Consider the following 20,576-nt stretch of genomic DNA (forward strand, 5'->3'; position numbering starts at 1 on the left):
TGGCGAATAACCTTCCTGACGAAGACTCTCGGCCGTGCAACCGCACCGCCCAACACGACGCATGCTCGCAACTGCCTACTCGCTCCGCTCGCCACGCCCCCTCCGTGCAACTGCCTCGGGGCCCTGGCCTCGCCCCCCACGCGTCACAATGAAACAAGTCCGCCCTTGCTTCAATGCCATTGGTCTGTGCCTGGCCGGTCCTGCAGCAGGTTCCACCCTCTTGCGGGCGAGCTCTGGCTACCATTGGACTGTCCGGCGCGAGGGGAAGGGTGATCTATAAATAGGGAATGGGTCCACGTGACAGTTTGGCAGCTGCTCCTACCCCTCCACCCCGCCCAACCTTCAGCTTCTGAGGCTGCGCAGGGGGAGAAAAGGGTTAGGGGGTCGAGCCCTGACTTCGCCTCCTCTTCCAAGAAGCCTTCCCACTCAGCTGTAAAACCAGACGGACGTCCTCCGATAAAATTGTTTCTACGTAGGGCCGGCTTCACCGGCTTGGAATCCACTTAGAAGGGTCTTCGCGCTTGGTTGAATGTTCTGCAATTTCTGTCTTGAAATTTTTAGTTTTTGAGCAAGGGACCCCTTATTTTCACTTTGCACTAGGCCAAATATGTAGCCGGTCTTGCTGCTAAGAGTGTAAGATCGATTGCATTCCAAATTCTGGAATTATAAGACCCTGGGTGGAAGATTCTATGCTTTGACCAGAAGAGAGTCTAAGCAGCTTTTGTCTCCCAGGTACTAGGAGGCTGTGTGCTCATCATTCTTGCATTCCAGGGGCCTTTGTTCTACGTTCTAAGGGGCTTTGTTCTCTGTCTTCTATGATGCTCTATTCTCAACGTTCTCTGGTCCTAGGAGTCTGAGCCTGACATTCGTTTCCAAGGCTTCCTGCTGTCTCTCCAGGCTCCGCAAGCAGGGCTGGGGCACCCTCAGGTGGCCAACCTGTGTCACTACGCCGAGCCGGCCTCTACCGACTTCCAAGACCTAGCTCTAATATTCATACTCATCTCTCAGACAGACGTTGGCTCCCTAAAAGCCAAGGCCCAGAAGATCATACGAGAAATTCCCTCTTTTATGATTCCCCGTGCACGAAGTGACCTTCTGGTGGTGAGATGGAGAGAAATTGATAGTGGCGATAGACAGCAAAGTCTCCAGGAGCCAGACTTCCTCGGGGTGAGTCACAGAACTGTCACTTTCCAGCTGTGTGACCTTGGAAAACTTACTTAACCTCTCTGTGCCACCGTTTCTTCATCTGATCACAGGATCATAATACTGGCTGCCTCATGGAGTTGTTCTGAGGATTCAATGAAATGTATCAGGTACTTGGAGCAGTGTCTTCCATGGATCAAGAGCCACAGAAGGGTTTGATAAATAAGTTTAAAAACTAATCTAGTAAGTTTCAGAGGGGAAATGTCTTGAAATTTATTAGAGACAACCTTCATTCAGTCTTTCTCTTGTTCAAAATAGACTTAGAAAATTAGTCGGGTGTGGTGGTGCACACCTGTAGCCCCAGCTACTTGGGAGGCTGAGGCGGGAGGATCACTTGATTCCCTTTTTGACTTCTTGATGCTTTTATTAATGATGATGCCAAAAGATTTCTGGAGAATCAGCCAGGCATGGTGGCTCACCTCTGTAATCCCAGCACTTTGGGAGGCTGAGGCGGGCAGATCAGCTGAGGTCAGGAGTTGAGATCAGCCTGGCCAACATGGCGAAACCCCATCTGTACTAAAAATACAAAAATTAGCTGGGCATGATGGCACACACCGAGATTGTGCCACTGCACTCCAGCCTAGGTGACAGAGGGAGACTCCATCTCAAAAAAAAAAAAAAAAAGAAAGAAAAAGAAAAGAAAGAAAGAAATATCTCTGGAGAATCAACAAGGAACAGTTGCTTCCAAACATGGCACACAAACTGGATATGGTGGCAGGTACCTGTAGTGCGAGCTACTCAGGAGGCTGAGGCAGGAGGATCACTTGAGCCTGCGAGGCTGAGGCTGCAGTGAGCCATGATTGCACCATTGCACTCCAGCCTGGGTGACAGAGCAAGACCCAATCTTTAAAAAAAAAAAAAAGTTGTGATTACAGAGACTGAGTCCCATGCAGGGGCTCTTAATGAAGTTGCAGAAGCTCATAGACCTTGATTTATAGATGGTAGGGATAGGAAGAGGTTCCCATAAAAATCGAGTGGTGCGTTGGGAGAGGCCTTTGAGGAAGGCATGTAGGGCACAGTGCTCCATCCAAAGGCTTTGGTGATGCGAGTGAAGGGGATGGGGCCCTGGGAGTAGTGATTTGTGTTGAGAAAGGGGAACGAAACTGACAATCCTAATTGCAGTTGTAAGACTGAGTAAACACTTTTGCAAAAGTAAGCCAGGGGCATTGTGGATCTTGCAGGCTGGAAGGTAGAATAGGGAGGGGAGATGTGTCATTTGGGAAGAGACAGAAGTTAAAGCTGGAGAATTGTGATCTGAGAAGCATGTAATCAAAGATCAGTTAAAGAGAATGCAAATGAGGCCGGGTGGGGTGGCTCATGCCTGTAATCCCAGCACTTTGGGATGCAGAGGCAGGCAGATCATTTGAGGTCAGGAGTTCAAGACCAGCCTGGCCAACATGGCGAAACCCCGTCTCTACTAAAAATATAAAAATTAGGTGGGTGTGGTGGTGTATGCCTGTAATCCCAGCTACTTGGGAGGCTGAGGCAGGAGAATCGCTTGAACCTGGGAGGTGGAGGTTGCAGTGAGCCGAGATCACGCCACTGCACTCCAACCTGGGCAACAGAGGGAGGCTCTGTCTCAAAATAAATAAATAAATAAAGAGAGAGAGAATGCAAATGAAAGGCAAAAGTCACATGATGAGAAGCAGGCACGGGAGGACCAGAGTGGGTATTAAAATGGGGAATCCTAGCCAGGCTCTGTGACATGCACCTGTAGTACCAGCTACCCAGAAGACAGAGGCAGGAGGACTGTGTGAGCTCAGGAGTTCAAGGCCAACCTGGGCAACATGGTGAGACCCTGTCTCTAAAATTGTGTGTGTGGGAGGGAATCCTGGATTTTCTGATTCCAGGAGCAGGCTGTCTCATGATGTCATCTGCTTGACCCAAGGTTCTTGGGAGAGCTGTCTACAATTGCAACCTCGTCTGCTTCCAGGGCTCTTGAAAGAGCCTCCCTCTGAGGTCTCCAACGGGAGTGGATTCCCATTCAGCACAGGTCTTATATCTCTTCGTCTCTGAGATATGAACCCAAGGCAGGACAGTCTGGTGTTTGCAATAGTGTAGGGTCCATCCCATCTGAGTTCAAGGTTAGTCTTCCTGCGATGTCTTTTCCAGAGGACTAAATTCCCTGTTTGGAAATTATGAAGAGGCTGTGATGGAGTATTTGGAGGGAAGGCAGCTTGCACCTGTTAGTGACAAGCATGAGTGTACTTAGTCCTTGATAATATCTGAGAATGTCGATTGTAATAGAATCCTCAAGGGCCCAATAGGAGTAGAATCCTTGTGAGTCTTTGAGTGATTATTTCATAAGAAGATTATTGATGTGTGCTCTGGTAGGAAGAGTAATGGCCCCCCCTAAGATGTCTACATCTTTATCCCTGGAACCTGTGAATATAGCACCTTTTATGGAAAAAGGAACTTTTTGTGATTAAGAATCTTGAGATAGGGAGATTTATCTTGGATTATCCCGGTGGATCCAATATCATCACAAGATTCCTTATAAGATGGAGGCAGGAACGTTAGAGTCAGAGAAATATGTAAATATAGAAGCAGAGGCCGGGCCAGGCACAGTGGCTCACACCTGTAATCCCAAAGCTTTGGGAGGCCGAGGCGGGGAGGATTGCTTGAGGCCAGGACTTTGAGACCAGCCTGGGCAACACGTTTCTACCAAAAAAAAAAAAATCAAAAAATTAGCCAGCCGTCATGGCGCACATCTGTGGCCCCAGTTATCTAGGAGGAGGATTGCTTGAGGCCACCAGTCTGATGCTGCAGTGAGCTGTGATTGTGCCAGTGCATTCCAGCCTGGGGCGACAGGGAAAGACCTTGTCTCAAAAAATAAAATAAAATAAATCTGTGTTGTTTTAAGCCACCACATTCACGGTGATTTGTTCCAGCAGTGTATTTGTTTGCTAAGGTGGCCATAACAAAACACTACAGACATAGCTTAAACGACGGAAATTTATTTTCTCACCATTCTAGAAGCCAAGAAGTCCAAGATCAAGGCGTCAGCAGGGCTGGTTTCCTCCGAGACCTCTCTCCTCGGCTTGCACATGGTCACCTTCTCACTGTGTCCACACATGGTTTCCTGTCTGTGTGCACACATCCCTTTGCCTCTCTCCTTGTCTCTCTTTTTTTTTTTTTCCAAGACAGAATCTTGCTCTGTCGCCCAGACTGGAGTGCAGTGGCGTGATCTCGGCTCACTGCAACCTCGGCTTCTCAGATTACAGTGATTCTCCTGCCTCAGCCTCCCAAGTAGCTGGGATTACAGGCATGAGTCAACTCACCCAGCTAATTTTTGTATTTTTAGTAAAGACGGGATCTCACCATGTTGGTCACGCTGGTCTCAAACTTCTGACCTCAAGTGATCTGCCTGCCTTGGCCTCCCAAAGTGCTGGAATTATAGGTGTGAGCCACCGCACTCGGCCCGAAAAACTTTTTAATTAGCTGGGCGTGGTGGTGCATGCCTGTAGTCCTGGCTACTGGGGAGGCTGGGGAGGAAGGATCACTTGAGCCCAGGAGGTTGAGGCTGCAGTGAGCCACGATTGCACCACTGTGCTCCAGCCTGGGCGACAGAGCAAGACTCTGTCTCAAAAAAAAAAAAAAAGAAAAGAAAAAGGAAAATAAGCTAATGTTTGTGGTTATGGGGAAGTCAAGGGACAACAGTGGGCAAGGATAAGTTCAATTCTTCAGTTAGTTTGGCAAGTTTAAGTTTGACAAGACTGAATCGGCGTGTTCAATTTGTCCTGATGATCATGGGCCATAGGGCTGAGGGATTTCTGTGAAATGGGAGTACCCACTGTTGTCTGGATTACCCTGCTTGATATGGGTAGGCTTTGTGACTCCACCCAAATCTCATCTTGAACTGTAATCCCCAGGTGTTTAAGGAAAGACCTGGTGGGAAATGATTGGATCATGGGGGATCATGGATCATTGTTTGAGTTCTCACGAGATCTGATGGTTTTATAAATGGTAGTTTTTCCTGCATTTACACACACGCACTGTCTTGCCTACTGCCATGCGAGACGTGCCTCTTCACCTTCTGCCATGATTGTAAGTTTCCTGAGGCCTCCCCAGCCATGTGGAACTGACAGTCAATTAAACCTCTTTGCTTTATAAATTACCCAGTCTCGGCCAGGCGCAGCGGCTCAAACCTGTAATCCCAGCACTTTGGGAGGCCGAGGTGGGCAGATTACTTGAGGTCAGGAGTTCAAGACCAGCCTGGCCAACATGGTGAAACCCCATCTCTACTGAAATACAAAAAATCAGCCGGGTGTGGTGGAGTGCACCTATAATCCCAGCTACTCAGGAGGCTGAGGCAGGAGAATCGCTTGAATCCAGGAGGCGGAGCTTGCAGTGAACCGAGATTGCACCACTGCACTCCAGCCTGGGTGAGAGAAAAAGACCCTGTCTCAATTATTAACTGTGGTCACTGTGCAGTGCAATGGGCCGCTAAAATGTATTCCTCCAGTCTGGCTGAAACTTTGTACCTTTGATCAACATCTTTCCTGGGCCAGGCGCAGTGGCTCATGCCTGTAATCCCAGCACTTTGGGAGGCCGAGGTGGGAGGATCGCTTGAGCCCGAGAGTTCAAGACCAGCCTAGGCAACACAGTGAAACCCTGTCTCTACAAAAAAAATTGAAATATTCCTTTACCTCATCCCCTCTCTGGCCCTGAGTCTGCTGTTTGGGCTGACTTGGGTTCAGGGAGGCATGGAAACACTATGAGCTTGTTGAAAGTCAGAAGACAGCCTACTGCTTAGAAATTTCCTGCTGAGTGTTTAAGGTGAAGGGCCATCCACAAAGAGTGTGACACAAGATTGTCACATGGAGGCTCTGCAAGGTCAGGACAAGAAAGAATAAGAATCTGGGGCTGGGGGGCCGGGCGCGGTGGCTCACGCCTGTAATCCCAGCACTTTGGGAGACCCAGGCGAGTGGATCACAAGGTCAGGAGATCGAGACCATCCTGACTAACACGGTGAAACCCTGCCTCTACTTAAAATACAAAAAATTAGCCAGGCATGGTGGCGGGCGCCTGTAGTCCCAGCTACTCAGGACGCTGAGGCAGGAGAATAGCGTGAACCCGGGAGGCAGAGGTTGCAGTGAGCTGAGATCATGCCACTGCACTCCAGCCTGGGCAACAGAGCGAGACTCCATCTCAAAAAAAAAAAAAAAAAAAAGAAGAATCTGGGTCTGGGCCCGGTGGCTCATGCCTGTAAATCCCAGCACTTTGGGAGGCCGAGGCGCAAGGATCGCTTGAGGCCAGGAGTTGGGAACCAGCCTGGGCCACATAGTGAGACCCCATCTCCAAAAAATTTAAAAACTTAGCCAGGTGTAGTGGTGCATGCCTGTAGTTCCAGCTAGTAGGGAGGCTGAAGCGAGAGGATTGTTTGAGCCTGGGAGTTTGAGGCTGCAGTGAGCTATGATCATGCTACTACACTCCAGCCTGAGTGAGAGAGCAAGATCCTGTCTCAAAAAAAAAAAAAAAAAAAAGCATGTTAGGGAGCTCCAATTCCCCAGGCAATCCTTCCTTGCCTCTTCCCAGCTTCTGGTGGCTCGTGGCAATCTCTAACATTATTTGGCTTGTGGCTGCATCATTCCAAGCTCTGCCTTCATCCTCACATGCTTCTCCCTGTGTCTTACACGGCCACCTTCTCATAAAGACACCACTCGGCCAGGCGCGGTGACTCACACCTGTAATCCCAGCACTTTGGGAGGCCAAAGTGAGCGGATCACCTGAGGTCGGGAGTTTGAGACCAGCCTGACCGACATGGAGAAAACCCCGTCTCTACTAAAAATACAAAATTAGCCAGGCGTGGTGGCGCATGCCTGTAACCCAGCTACTCAGGAGCCTGAGGCAGGAGAATCACTTGAACCCGGGAGGCAGGGTTTGCGGTGAGCCGAGATCGCGCCATTGCACTCCAGCCTGGGCAACAAGAGCGAAACTCCATCTCAAAAAACAACAAAAAAAGACACCAGTCATGTTGCATTAGGGGCCCACCCTACTCCAGTATGACCTCCTTTTAACTGATTACATCTGCAATGACCCTATTTCCAAGTAGGGTCATATTCTGAGGTACTAGGGAGACAAAATTCAACCCATGACCAGCCCAGAAACCATTAGAGTTGCCTTTTAATTTTGGATAAAACCAAATTAATAATGGTATAAATGCATGCTGTATGGATAAGGTTTTGCCTTCAAGGGCAAGGTCATGCCCTAATCTTGTACTTATGAATTACATAGTTATAATTTGTCCTAGACACCCTTTTTTTTTTTTTTTTTTTTTTTTGAGACAGGGTCTTGCTCTGTTGCCCAGGTGGAGTGCTGTGGTGCAATCTCGGCTCACTGCAGCCTCAACCTGTCAGGCTCAAGCAATCCTCCCACCTCAGCCTCCTGAGTAGCTGGGACTAGAAGCATGCATCACCACACTCAGCTAATTTTTTTATTTTTTATTTTTGTAGAGATGGGGTCTCCCTATGTTACCCAGGTTAGTCTCGAACTCCTGGGCTCAAGTGATCCTCCCACCTTGGCCTCCCAAAGTGCTGGGATTACAGACATGAGCCTATCCTTTATGAGCAAGGGCTTGGGGCAGATTTTTATTTGTTTCTCCTACTTCCTGTATAATTGCAGAAACTTGGGGCACGTGTGGAGTGTGAGTGAGTGAGTGAGCTGCTGGAATGAACTGACCAGACAGGACATCATCTGTGTATGGGATTAGAATGGAATTACAGGAGAAAACCAAATCCCTCAAATTAGCATTCAGGATTGGGAAAAAAAGTAAGTAGGGGTTTCAACGAACCACTGAGGCATAGCAGTCTATGTATGTTTACTGTTGACTTTCCAGGGGAAAGGGAAACGGGGCTGTGGATCATCAGGTGTGTGAAAGAAGGCAGAGGGAGTGTTAGTACAATCAAGTGGGTGGTGTTGGCTGGTCTAGAATAGAGGCCAGTATAATGTTTGGATTGGAAATAGCAGGAACTATTTTTACAGCCTTGAGGTCTTGGACTTGCTGGTATCCTTTATCATTGAGACTCTTACTGGGATTTTTTTTTTCTTTCTTTCTTTTTTTTTTTTTTTGATACAGAGTCTCGCTCTGTCACCCAGGCTGGAGTGCAATGGCGCGATCTCGGCTCAGTGCAACTTCTGCCTCTTGGGTCCAAGCAATTCTTTTACCTTAGCCTCCTGAGTAGCTGGGATTACAGGTACCTGCCACCATGGCTGGCTAATTTTTTTATTTTTATTTTTTAGTATAGACAGGGTTTCACCATGTTGGCCAGGCTAGTCTAGAACTCCTGACCTCAGGTGATCTGCCCTCCTCAGCCTCCCAAATTACAGGTGTTATCATTGAGATTCTTGGCAGACAAGAGTGTTGTAGGGAATGGAAGTGGATAGTAGGAGGCTCTGAATAATGGGTTAGGGGCCCTAGTGCTCTGGTGTCAGAGCACATTAAGGCAGCTTCAAGAAGGGCATGAAAAGATCTAATTCTATTCCACAACTTGGGGTAATTGGTTAAAAAAAAAAAAAAGGAGCCAGGTGCAGTGGCTCACACCTGTAATCTCAACACTCTGGGAAACCGAGGCAGGAGGATCGCTTGAGGCCAGGACTTTGAGACCAGCCTGGACGACATAGCAAGACCTTGTCTCTATTTAAACAAAATTTTTTTTAATTCTAAAAAAGAAAGGGTCTACTTCTACCTTAAGAGGTTCAGCCTCCCAGATGCACCCTATGTTTGTTGAGTTGGGGGCTCAAAGAGAATCAGGAATGCAAGTCACAGATCTTGGATATGTGGGTCTGAGGGAGAGGTGGATGTTTCGGGAAGGGGGGTGGTTGGAGTGGTGGGAAGTTTAGTGGACTGAGATGAACAAGGGCAGAATTAGGGACTGGGAGACATAAGCCCTCTTGTGAATATGAAATGTTATGGCTTTGGCTGGGCACGGTGGCTCACACCTGTAATCCCAACACTTTGGGAGGCCAAGGTAGGTGGATCACTTGAGGTCAGGAGTTTGAGACCAGCCTGTCCAACATGGTGAAACCCCGCCTCTACTAAAAATACAAAAATTAGCTGGTTGTGATGGTGTGCACCTGTGATCCCAGTTGCTTGGGAGGATGAAGCAGGAGAATTGCTTGATCCTGGGAGGTAGAAGTTGCAGTGAGGCGAGATCGCACCACTGCACTCCAGCCTGGGTGACAGAGCGAGACTCCGTCTCAAAAACAAACAAACAAACAAACAAAAAAGAAATATTATTGTTCTACATTGACAGAATATCCATTTCTAAAGGGATTATTGGAATAATCTGAATAAGAAACTGTGCTGGGTAGTAGAGAGCCCAATGAGCCCAAGAGTGGCTTAGACAGGCATAAACCATGTGGCTAATTGTGGTCTCATCACCATTATTGTTGTGTACTGAGGTAGGGAGCAGGGACTGAGGTATTTATGGCAGAGCATGTGGCCCCTGTGTCTACAAAAACCCTGGCAGGATGCTCATTAAGGGGGTTGATGGTCATTTCCCCCTGAAGGTTGAGGAATGCTTATAGATACAGAGGAGAAAGTTGGCTGGAAGTGAGTCACTGGGAGACGGAATCTTAGACTCAAATTCCTTTTGCATTTCAAAGCTAAATAGTGTCAAGTCCAATGTCCCTTTTCTTTACAGTATATACAAATGTCTCTATCAAGATTAGGTTATGAAGCTGAGTGCAGTGTCCCACACCTGTAATCCCAGCACTTTTGAGAGGTGGAGGATCTCTCAACCCCAGGAGTTCAAGACCAGCCTGGGCAACATAGTGAGACCCCCATCTCTATAACAAATAAAAAACATGCCCGGGCATGGTGGTTCATGCCTGCAATCCCAGCACTTTGGGAGGCTGAGATGGGCAGATCACTTGAGGTCAGGAGTTCCAGACCAGCCTGGCCAACATGGCAAAACCCCTTCTCTACTAAAAATACAAAAATTAGCTGGGCGTGGTGGCACGTGCCTGTAGTCTCAGCTACTCGGGAGGCTGAGGTGGGAAGATCACTTGAGCCCAGGAGGTTGAGGCTGCAGTGATCTGTGATCATGCCATTGCACTTTGGCCTGGGCAACAGAGCGAGATTCCATCTCAAAAAAAAAATAATAAAAAAATAAAAAACTACATAAAAAACAAAAAAATTAGCCAGGTGTGGTGGCTCATGCCTGTAGTCCCAGCTACTCAAGAGGCTGAGGGGGAGGATGGCTTGAACCCAGTAGTTTGAGGCTGCAGTGAGCTATGATCACACCACTGCACGGAAGCCTGGGTGATAGAGCAAGACCCTGTCTCTAACAAACAAAATTAGGTTTTGTGGTTCCAGTGGTCCTGATAGGATAAACTTGTCTCTAATGATTTAAGTTGTAGGGCCCTAAGTTTTCGTTGTATGATTTTTCATTTCTTTTTTTTTTTTTTTTTTTTTTTTTGAGACAAAGAGTTTCGCTCTTGTTGCCCAGGCTGGAGTGCAGTGGCACGATCTCAGCTCACCGCAACCTCTGCCTCCCAGGTTCAAGCAATTCTCCTGCCTCAACTTCCCAAGTAGCTGGGATTACAGGCATGCGCCACCATGCCTGGCTAATTTTGTATTTTTAGTAGAGACGGGGTTTCTCCATGTTGATCAGGCTGGTCTCGAACTCCTGACCTCAGATGATCCACCCACCTCAACACCCAAAGTGCTGAGATTACAGGCATAAGCCACCGTGCCCGACCTTGATTTTATCTTTCATGCCATCCTCATGATATACGCTATCTCCTGGAATTCTAAAATTGAGGAATTTCAATGTTTTTGAATCATGTCTCTGATTTCTGGTCTCTGGATATTAACTAGTGGCCAAGACAGAAGCAGATCAGGGCTGATAGTCTTTTCCATACATTTTCTAGCCTGGGTCTGTCACGGGAGATGGATTCATCTCCACGTTGCCTACACTTCTGGACCTTAGACTAAATAGAGGGATAGGCACTGGGGATAGAGTCTAAGAGCCTTTCCCCAATAGTCTTAGCAACTATGCCTCAGAGGTATACTGCTCATTTGGATACCTTCATTTACTGAGGCTCATTTAGCATTTTCAAATCAAAGAGCTGCATTTTGGCCAGGTGCAGTGGCTCATGCATGTAATCCCAGCACTTTGGGAGGCCTAGGCAGGCAGATCGCTTGAACCCAGGAGTCTGAGACCAGCCTGGGCAACATGGTAAAACCTCTGCAAAAAATACAAAAAATTAGCTGGGCATGGTGGCATGTGCCTGTAGTTCCAGCTACTCAGGAGGCTGAGGTAGGAGGATCACTTGAGCCCAGGAGGTCAAGGCTGCAGTGAGCTGTGTTCATGCCACTGCACTCCAGCCTGGGCAACAGAGACCCTGCCTCAGAAAAAAAAAAAAAAAAAAAAGCTGCAGCTCTGGAACCATCAGATGGACAAGGTGATACAAATCAAATTGGAAAATCCCAGAGTAAGCTCCCAGTATTCGCCTAAATTGGCTGCTAAATTCTTTCCTGTTTTCCTGGATTTTTTTAGGCTATGTTGCCCAAACTGGACTCGAACTCCTGGACTCCAGCGATCCTCCCACCTCAGCCTCTTAAGTAGCTGGGAATACAGTCACCTGCCACCATGCCCAGCTTTCAGGTAGGTCTTTGCGGCATGTAAGTCAGAGCGTTCTGAAAGTCTGAAGAAAACTTGTTCAGGTCCATGCTCGGATCGTTCACCTTCAGCTGTGGAAGGTGGAGGACCCTGTGTTAGGGTGTTATTGGAGAACTGGGGAGCTGGAGGGCTGGAGTCAAAGGTAGAGAGCGGTGGATACGTGTTCCCTCTGGTTCATTCCCTCTGCCTTCAGTCTTTCAAGGCCAAGATGAAGCCTAAGAGGTCCCCTCCGACTCCCCACCCTCTCTGACCCCTGAGCTCATTCTAGGCTGCCCAAGCCTCCCAAACTCCCCCAGTCCAGCCCTTCCCATTCTGGGTCATCACTGTCCGGGGGCAGGTATGTCTCTCCACTGGAAGGGCAGTCCTTGGCTGTCTCAGTCACCGCTGTGTCCCCAGCATCACCCAGCTCAGTGACACAAAGGAATGAGTGAATATATACTTCTCTATATATTTCATGTATAGAGGTCATCACATCAACATAAAATAAAATACTGAATGTTACATATCAGTTTTCTAGTATGGATCAGACTTGGGCTAACTGCATTTTATTATTTGATTTTTGAGACAGGGTCTCACTCTCTTGCCCAGGCTAGAGTGCAGTGGTGTGATCTTGGCTCACTGCAATCTCTGCTTCCTGGGCTCAAGCGATCCTCTAGCCTCAACCTCCAAGTAGCTGGGACCACAGGTGCAAGCCACCACACCTGGCTAATTTTTGAACTTTTTGTAGAAAGGGAGTTTCACCATGTTGGCCAGGCTGCTCTCAAACTCCTGAGATCTAAGGGATCTGCCTGCCTCGGCCTCCCAAAGTGCTGGGATTATAGGCGTGAGCCACCATGCCCAGCCTGAATTAATAGTTGTGATTAGTAGTAGCACCACCAAATAAAAAAATCAGTCATCACAAACCATGAGATTACTTTCTTTTCTCCAAGTTCTCTACCCTCCAGTCACATTCCTTTCATCTCTCCCCAATTTCCAACTCCTCCTCCATTACTCCTCCCTCTCCCTTCTCATCTTCTCTCCTGGCAATCCTCGTCTATATTTTCTACCCCAGCTCATCCTCCTTCCAAGACTCCTCTCCCATCAGTCCTCTCTCCCCACCCCTTCCATCCTTCCTCTTTTCAGGCAGTCCTCCTTCCAGATGAACTCCATGTTGGTACAACAGAGTAATGATTCGAGAGTGCCGTGTGCTGAGACCAAGGCCATGGGGCCAGAGATGAGTCCGTTTTAATTGCTGGGGAAACAGGGAGGGGCCTTGGAAATAGCTCCCCCCACCCCACTCCCCACGTGTCCCATCCAGTTTGGGCAGGAAGCCACTTTCCCTAGAACAGTTCACTGCTGGGATCCTGTGAAGAACGGCCGTGGAGGGCAGCAGCTGGACGAGGGCACAGAACCTCAGAGAACACTGATGCGCTCCGCCAGCCCCTGCATGTCGTGGTCCTGTGGTGGACGGGCCCCACCGAGATCCCTGTCCGTGGGCAGCCCAGACCCAGGCAGCGGATGCTCTGCCACAAACTGCTCCCAGCGTGCGTCGTCACTCTCGTGCGTGATGTATCGCTCTCCCATCTTCCCCTCCAGCTCTCGGAGGTCCAGCCACGTCTGGTACTCCTGGGCCCGAGAGAAGTGGGGTTAGCTTGGGGTCTGCATTGCAGCAGTGCCCGGATGTCCTCTGCTTTGCCACTGAGAGCCGGGTACCAATGAAGGTGAAGCCACACCCTCTGCAACCCGCCCAGCCAGCGGACATTAAGCTCCACCCCCTCTTCCTGCACCCAGTCAATGGGAGGCCTAGCCACATTCCAGACCCAAGGAAACCTACATCCTTCACTACCTGCCTAGCCAATAAGCGATCTAGTTCCACCCCTTCCTCCAATCCAGCCAATGGGCCAGCCCTGCCCCCTGCATCACCTGTAACCAGGGGTGGCTGAGAGATTTGTCCACGCTGTAGCGTTTGCGCATCTTCACCTGCAGCAGGTTGTTGATGAGGTCAATGGCTGCACGGGAAAGAGAAACAGGTCAAGCCCTACAGGTCAAGGGTCACTCCTCCTCCAATAGGCACCCCCTAGCCTACCTGCCTGCCATCAACACCTTCCTTCTGCACCAGCTCAGGTGGCTCAGAAGCCTCACCTGTGCCAATCACTCACCCACCCATTTCCTCATTACATTACAAATTTGTCTCCTCCTGCCCACGCATGTTCACACCAGCTCCCTCTCTTCACCTGTTCTCTACTTCGATTTCCCCATTCCCCTATGTCACCTTTTTTTTTTTCTTTTTGTCATACACAGGTACATACAATTACACTTGTACTATTCTTTTTATTTTTATTTATTTACTTATAGAGTCTCGCTCTGTCGCCCAGGCTGGAGTGCAGTGGCACGATCTTGGCTCACTGCAACCTCCGCCTCCCAGGTTCATGTGATTCTCCTGCCTCAGCCTCCCAAGTAGCTAGGAATACAGGTGTGTGTCACCATGTCCTGCTAACTTTTTGTATTTTTAGTAGAGACAGGGTTTCACCATATTGGCCAGCTGGTCTCTAACTCCTGACCTCAAGCAATCCACCTACCTTGGCCTCCCAAATTGTTGGGATTACAGGCATGAGCCACTGCGCCCGGCCTAAATGGATTTTCAACTTACAATACTTCCTTTTTTTTTGAGACAGGGTCTCATTGTTACCCAAGCTGAAGTGCAGTGGCATGATCAATGCTTACTGAAGCCTCCACCTCCCCAGCTTAATTGATTCTCCTGCCTTAGCCTCCCGAGCAGCCAGCTGGGACTACAAGCACCTGTCACTATGGCTGGCTAATTTTTGTATTTTTTGTAGAGATACATTGCCCAGGCTGGTCTTGAATTCCTGGGCTCAAGCAATCTGCCTATCTTGGCCTCCCAAGGTGCTGGGATTATGGGCCTCAGCCACTGCGCCTGACCAACTTATGATATTTTCAATTTACAATGGGCAATGGGTTTATCAGGTTTATCTAACCCCAGTGTAAATCAGGGAGCATCCATGTCATCAGGCTGGGCGCGGTGGCTCATGCCTGTAATCCCAACACTTTGGGAGGCCGAGGAGGGCGGATCACCCGAGGTCAGGAGTTCGAGACAAGCCTGGCCAACATGGAGAAACCCCGTCTCTACTAAAAATACAAAAAATTAGCTGGGCATGGTAGCGCATGCCTGTAGTCCCAGCTACTCAGGAGGCTGAGGCAGAATCACTTGAACTCAGGAGGCAGAGGTTGCAGTGAGCCAAGATCGTGCCACTGCACTCCAGCCCGGGTGACAAGAGCGAAACCCCATCTCAAAAAAAAAACAAAAACAAAACAAAACAACGTCATCAGATGGTAGTTAGTCACCATTGCCTGCAGAAGGCTCAGAGATAGGCCTGTTTATTGTGAAAAGAGGACTAGTGAATGTCAAGCTTCAAGAGAAGCCAGCACTCATCCGAGGCTCTCTCCTTGATGGGAAGCTGTGAAGGACAAGGCTTGACTGTGTGAACCCATCCGAGGAGAGGCCTGGTGCACACAGGCACCCTGCTCCCATCAACACCCACAGGATTCTGTGATCCTCACACAGGTGCAACCACACTTAAATTCACTTGTGCACACTCGATGCACTTTTACTGAGGGACTTCTGAGTGGGTCTCAAAAGACAATGTTGGCGGGGTGTGATGGCTTATGCCTGCAACCCCAGCACTTTGGGAGGCTGAGGCGGGCAAATAACTTGAGGTCAGGAGTTCAAGACCAGCCTGGCTAACATGGTGAAACCCTGTCTCTACTAAAAATACAAAAAATTAGCCAGGCATGGTGCTGTGTGCCTGTAATCCCAGTTACTCGGGAGGCTGAGGCAGGAGAATCCCTTGAACCCAAGAGGTGGAGGTTGCAGTGAGTCGAGATCACGCCACTGCACTCCAGCCTGGGCGAAAGAGCGAGACTCCATCTCAAAAAAAAAAAAAAGCCAGTGTTGAGCACCCCCAATATTACTCCAGGACTCAAGTCAATCCACATGCTCACTGCTTAGGGCCTATGCTCTTAGACCACCACCAAGACCTTGTCTTGTCCTGCACTGAGCAACCTCCGCGTCACCCTGCTCCACCCGCTCCATGAAGCCGCACCCTCCAGAGAGGACCCTTCCCCCTTCCACCCTTCGCAGACCACTCAATGAGCTCCCCTGCACCTGACCCCTTCTGTCCAAGTCATCACAGTATTCCCAGAACTGGAAGAGTTAATGCCTGGCACATCGTAGGCACTCAACATGTCGAATCAATGGTTACAAATACATGAATGTACTTGTTGAATAAATGGTTATAAATAAATGAATGAATGATCCCCCCCTTCCCATAGTCCATCTGTCTTCCTGAGCTCCCTGGCTCCAAGACAGGTCCCCTGTTCTCCTGGTTTCTGACACACCCCAGTATCTTAGCCCTGCCTCTGGACCTCTAAACATGCCATCCCACACCCAGCCTCAAAGCTTCAGGCCTTAGGACTTAACTTTTCCAAGCAGGGAAAGTTACAGACCCATTCCCAAGTAGGTTCAAGTCACCAGGCCCGGTGCCACTTCATCAGGCCCAGCCACAACACCAAAGCCCCAGAATGCAGACTGCAATGTCTGCCTCAGTCCTGGCTCCCTTCTCCTCCCCGCTCCCATCCACTCCCAGCTTCCAGGACTCAGGGTCAGCCCTGTTCCTGGACCTCTTCGGAAACCCTCCATGGCCATGTCCCTAGACTGGCCCCCTTGGTCACTGAACCCACCCCAGGCTTCAAGCCCATCTTCACCCAAGTCATGGCCCCAGTACACAGCAAAGTAGCCATGCCCTTGTTTCTCAGCCCTACCCACTGGTGTCTCCTTTTTTGCAGGGCTGACCCTTTTGGGGTCATAAACCCAAAGGCTCCAGGTCCCAGCCAATGTCTTGGGAGGCTCAGCCCCTTCTCCTGGTCACCGCAGCCCTTTGGCACCCTCAAGTCCAGTCCCTTTCCTGGTCCCACCCTAGACAAGCCAAGTCTCACTCAGCCCCCCTAAGGTTCCAAGTGTCCTCCTTAGTGATTCTGGGGCACTTGGTTTCCAGCCCAAGTAACCTAGTCTAGGCCTGAGTCCCAACCCACAGTTTACAGGACGGCTCCTCCTGTGGCCACACCCCTCCGGTTGGCCTGCCCCAGCACTGGGCTCCACCCCCAAGGTGCCAGGCGGTTTCCGGGTCCACCCCCTCTCGTGGCTCCGCCCACTTCTCCAACCCCACCCCACAACCCACCCGCCCATGGGGTAGGCGGGCCCCAGGCACCTCCAGCTGAGATGTGGCTCCAGGGGCTGGCCGGGTACATGAAGGCAGCATTCTGGATCTGGTCATTGATGTCCTCGTCCTCGTTGAAAGGGAACGTGCCGCTGAGGCTGACATACATGATCACGCCCACCGACCACATATCGAGCGAGCGGTTGTAGCCCTGGTTGAGCAGCACCTCGGGCGCCAGGTAGGCCGGCGTGCCCACCACTGAGCGGCGGAACGACTTCTCACCAATGATGCGCGCAAAGCCAAAGTCACACAGTTTCACCTGCAGAGGGTGAGGGATGGAGGCTCTACCAGGTGATGGAGCCGCACCCGCCCCAGCATCCCCACCACGCTACTCTCCATGGTATTCCAGAGAAAGCTGAATGCTGGTTTGAATCCAGGCTCCTTGGCTCACTAGCTGAGCAACCCTGGGCAAGTAACTTCCCCCCCTCTGTGCCTCAGTTTCCCCATCTATAGGAAGAAGATGAGCAGAAGAGTGCCTATCTCAGAGGACTGCCATGATGGTTAGTGAGTTAAACCATCCAAAGCCCACAGGACAAGATATGGCATGCAGTTGGTGCACAATAAATGCTAGCTGCTGCTATACCTCTGCCACCTCCAATGGGTCTCTCTGTTTCCTCTTTTGAATAATGCAGATTTTTTTTTAGTAGCCTCAAAATATACATATTTGGGGCGTGGTGGCTCACACCTGCAATCCCAGCACTTTGGGAGGCCGAGGAAGATGGATCATTTGAGGTCAGGAGTTCGAGACCAGCCTGGCCAACATGGTGAAACCCCGTCTCTACTAAAAATACAAAAATTAGACAGGCATGGTGGCACACGCCTGTGGCCCCAGCTACTCGGGAGGCTGAGGCAGGAGAATCGCCTGACCCTGGGAGGCAGAGGCTGCAGTGAGCCGAGATCGCGCCACTGCACTCCAGCCTGGCAACAGAGCAAGACTCCGTCTCAAAAAACAAACAAAAAAACATGAAACATAATGGAGCTCTTAACAGTCCCTACCTTAAAGGGTGCTTGTTTAGATTGAAAGAGAAATATATGCAACGTGTTAGGAGCAGTATCTAGCACAGAATGAGCCTCAGTGATCTCAGGTCACGGACCCAATTTCTCCAGGCCTTGATTTTGTCATCTGTATTGGGGGGTTGTTAATAGCAGCCTCCTCTCAGGCTTTCCCGGGGATTAGGTAGGAGTGGGTGCTGACTGTGGTAGCTGACAGACAGTACGGTGTCTTTCCCTCATTGTTTTATTTATTTATTTATTTTTGAGATGGAGTCTCGCTGTGTCGCCCAGGCTGGAGTGCAGTAGCGTGATCTTGACTCACTGTAACCTTTGCCTCCCGGGTTCAAGCAGTTCTCCTGCCTCAGCCTCCCAGATAGCTGGGATCACAGGGGCCCGTCACCATGCTTGGCTAATTTTTGTATTTTTAGTAGAGACAACGTTTCGCCATGTCAGCCAGGCTGGTCTCAAACTCCTGACCTCAGGTGTTCCGCCCGCCTCAGCCTCCCAAAGTGCTGGGATTACAGGCATGAACCACCGCGCCTGGCCCCTTTCCCTCATTGTTAATGGCTGCAGTCTAAGGTCATGGACAGGCTTTGGAGCCAGCAAGACCTGGGTTCAAGGTCTTGCTCTGCTGCCTACCAGTCTCAGCCTCAGTTCCCTGCTCTGTTCATGTATTGTCCCTTCCCTGTTTAAAACCCTTCCTCAGCTCACTGTTGCTTGCAGGATAGAGCCCCAAATCCTTGAAGCCTGAAGCCTCTGTCACCTTTGAAACCAGCCGCGCCCCAACCCCTGAGCTGAATCTCAATGTGACAGCCACCCTTTCCTGAGGTCCTCTGCCCTTTCTACAGATCTTATAGATCTTTCCCTTTTCCAAGATCTACCCTTTCCTATGGATCTTTTTTAAAATTTTTATTTATTTATTATTATTATTATTATTATTTTGAGACCGAGTCTTGCTCTGTCACCCAGGCTAGAGTGCAGTGGTGTGATCTGGGCTCAATGCAACCTCTACCTCCTGGGTTCAAGCAATTGAACCTGGGATTACAGGTGCCCACCACCATGCCTGGCTAATTTTTGTATTTTTAGTAGAGACGGGGTTTCGCCATCTTAGCCAGGCTGGTCTCAAACTCCTGACCTCAAGTGATCTGCCTGCCTCAGCCTCCCAAAGTGTTGGGATTACAGGCGTGAGCCACTGCGCCCGACCAGAAAACTTTTAAATATGTTTGGAACAACTTGGGCATGTCAATCTATCTCCCCAACTGTTATACACACCAGATTTTGAAGACATAGTATGAAAAACAAGCAGAATATTTCATTGAGTTTTGTTTTTCTTTTAAGAGACAGGGTCTTGCTCTGTTACCCTAGCTGGAGTGCAGTGGCACAATCATAGCTCACTGCAGACTTGAACTCCTGGTCTCAAGCCATCCTCCCATCTTGGCCTCCCAAAGTGCTGGGATTATAGGCATGAGACACCTCCCCTGGCCTTAATAATTTTTATGTTGACTACATGTTGAATAAAGTGCTATATGTTGGGATAAACTGTATTATTAAAATTAATTTTGGCTGGGCACGGTGGCTCATGCCTGTAATCCCAGCACTTTGGGAGGCTGAGGTGGGCGGATCACGAGGTCAGGAGATCGAGACCATCCTGGCTAACACGGTGAAACCCCATCTCTATTAGAAAAATACAAAAAAAAAAAAAAAAAAAAATTAGCCGAGCGTGGTGGCGGGCACCTGTAGTCTCAGCTACTCGGGAGGCTGAGGGAGAAGAATGGTATGAACCTGGGAGGTGGAGCTTGCAGTGAACCGAGATCGCGCCACTGCACTCCAGCCTGGGCGACAGAGAGAGACCCCGTCTCAAAAAAAAAAAAAAAAAATTAATTTCATCTGTTTCTTCTTACTTTTTTTTTCCCCCCCGAGATGGAGTTTCGCTCTTGTTGCCCAGGCTGGAGTGCAATGGCACAATCTCGGCTCACTGCAAAACCTCTGCCTCCTGGGTTCAAGCGATTCTCCTGCCTCATCCTCCGGAGTAGCTGGGATTACAGGCATGCACCACCACGCCCAGCTAATTTTTTGTATTTTTAGTAGAGATGGGGTTTCTCCATGTTGGTCAGGCTGGTTTTGAACTCTCAACCTCAGATGATCTGTCCACCTTGGCCTCCCAAATTGCTGGGATTACAGGCGTGAGCCACCGCATCCAGTCTTTTTTTTTTTTCTTAAGAGCTAGATCTCACTCTGTCACTCAGGCTGGAGTGCAGTGGCACGATCATAGCTCACTGCAGCCACCAACTCCTGAGCTCAAGCAATCCTCCCATCTCAGCCTCCTAAGCAGCTGGGACTATAGGCGCATGCCACCATTCTCGGCTAATTTTTTTCATTTTTTTTTACAGGTGAGGTCTTGCTATGTTGCCCAGGCTGGTCTCAAACTCTTGGGCTCAAGTGATCCTCCTGCTTCAGCCTCCCAAAATGCTGATCACAG

At 49.5% G+C, this 20,576-nt stretch overlaps 1 protein-coding gene and 1 long non-coding RNA gene across 8 annotated transcripts in view; one reads left to right on the forward strand and one right to left on the reverse strand.

Moving 5' to 3' along the window:
- The first annotated feature begins 106 nt into the window (after nucleotides 1-106).
- LOC129021179 (uncharacterized) lies at nucleotides 107-20,576 on the forward strand. 4 transcript variants are annotated; one of them, XR_008495956.2, is made up of 4 exons: nucleotides 107-732; nucleotides 1,009-1,167; nucleotides 11,709-11,816; nucleotides 16,674-17,700. It is a non-coding gene; the product is annotated as an uncharacterized LOC129021179 (long non-coding RNA). The 4 variants fall into 4 exon arrangements; XR_010124986.1 differs by lacking the exon at nucleotides 16,674-17,700 and adding an exon at nucleotides 20,488-20,576 and having other exon boundaries at nucleotides 107-1,167; XR_010124985.1 differs by having other exon boundaries at nucleotides 107-1,167.
- PRKD2 (protein kinase D2) overlaps nucleotides 13,017-20,576 on the reverse strand; it is a 44,077-nt gene continuing 36,517 nt past the window's right edge. For all 4 annotated transcript variants that reach the window (XM_054466304.2, XM_063658219.1, XM_054466303.2 and 1 more), the window contains 3 exons: nucleotides 17,096-17,363; nucleotides 13,734-13,819; nucleotides 13,017-13,436 (listed from right to left, as the gene is read on the reverse strand). In XM_054466304.2, the coding sequence (XP_054322279.1) occupies nucleotides 13,224-13,436; nucleotides 13,734-13,819; nucleotides 17,096-17,363 (567 nt within the window). In that variant the 3' untranslated portion in view covers nucleotides 13,017-13,223. The remainder of the gene's footprint in view (nucleotides 13,437-13,733; nucleotides 13,820-17,095; nucleotides 17,364-20,576) is intronic.

Source organism: Pongo pygmaeus, chromosome 20, assembly GCF_028885625.2.
Source record: "Pongo pygmaeus isolate AG05252 chromosome 20, NHGRI_mPonPyg2-v2.0_pri, whole genome shotgun sequence".
Taxonomy (NCBI): Eukaryota; Metazoa; Chordata; class Mammalia; order Primates; family Hominidae; genus Pongo; species Pongo pygmaeus.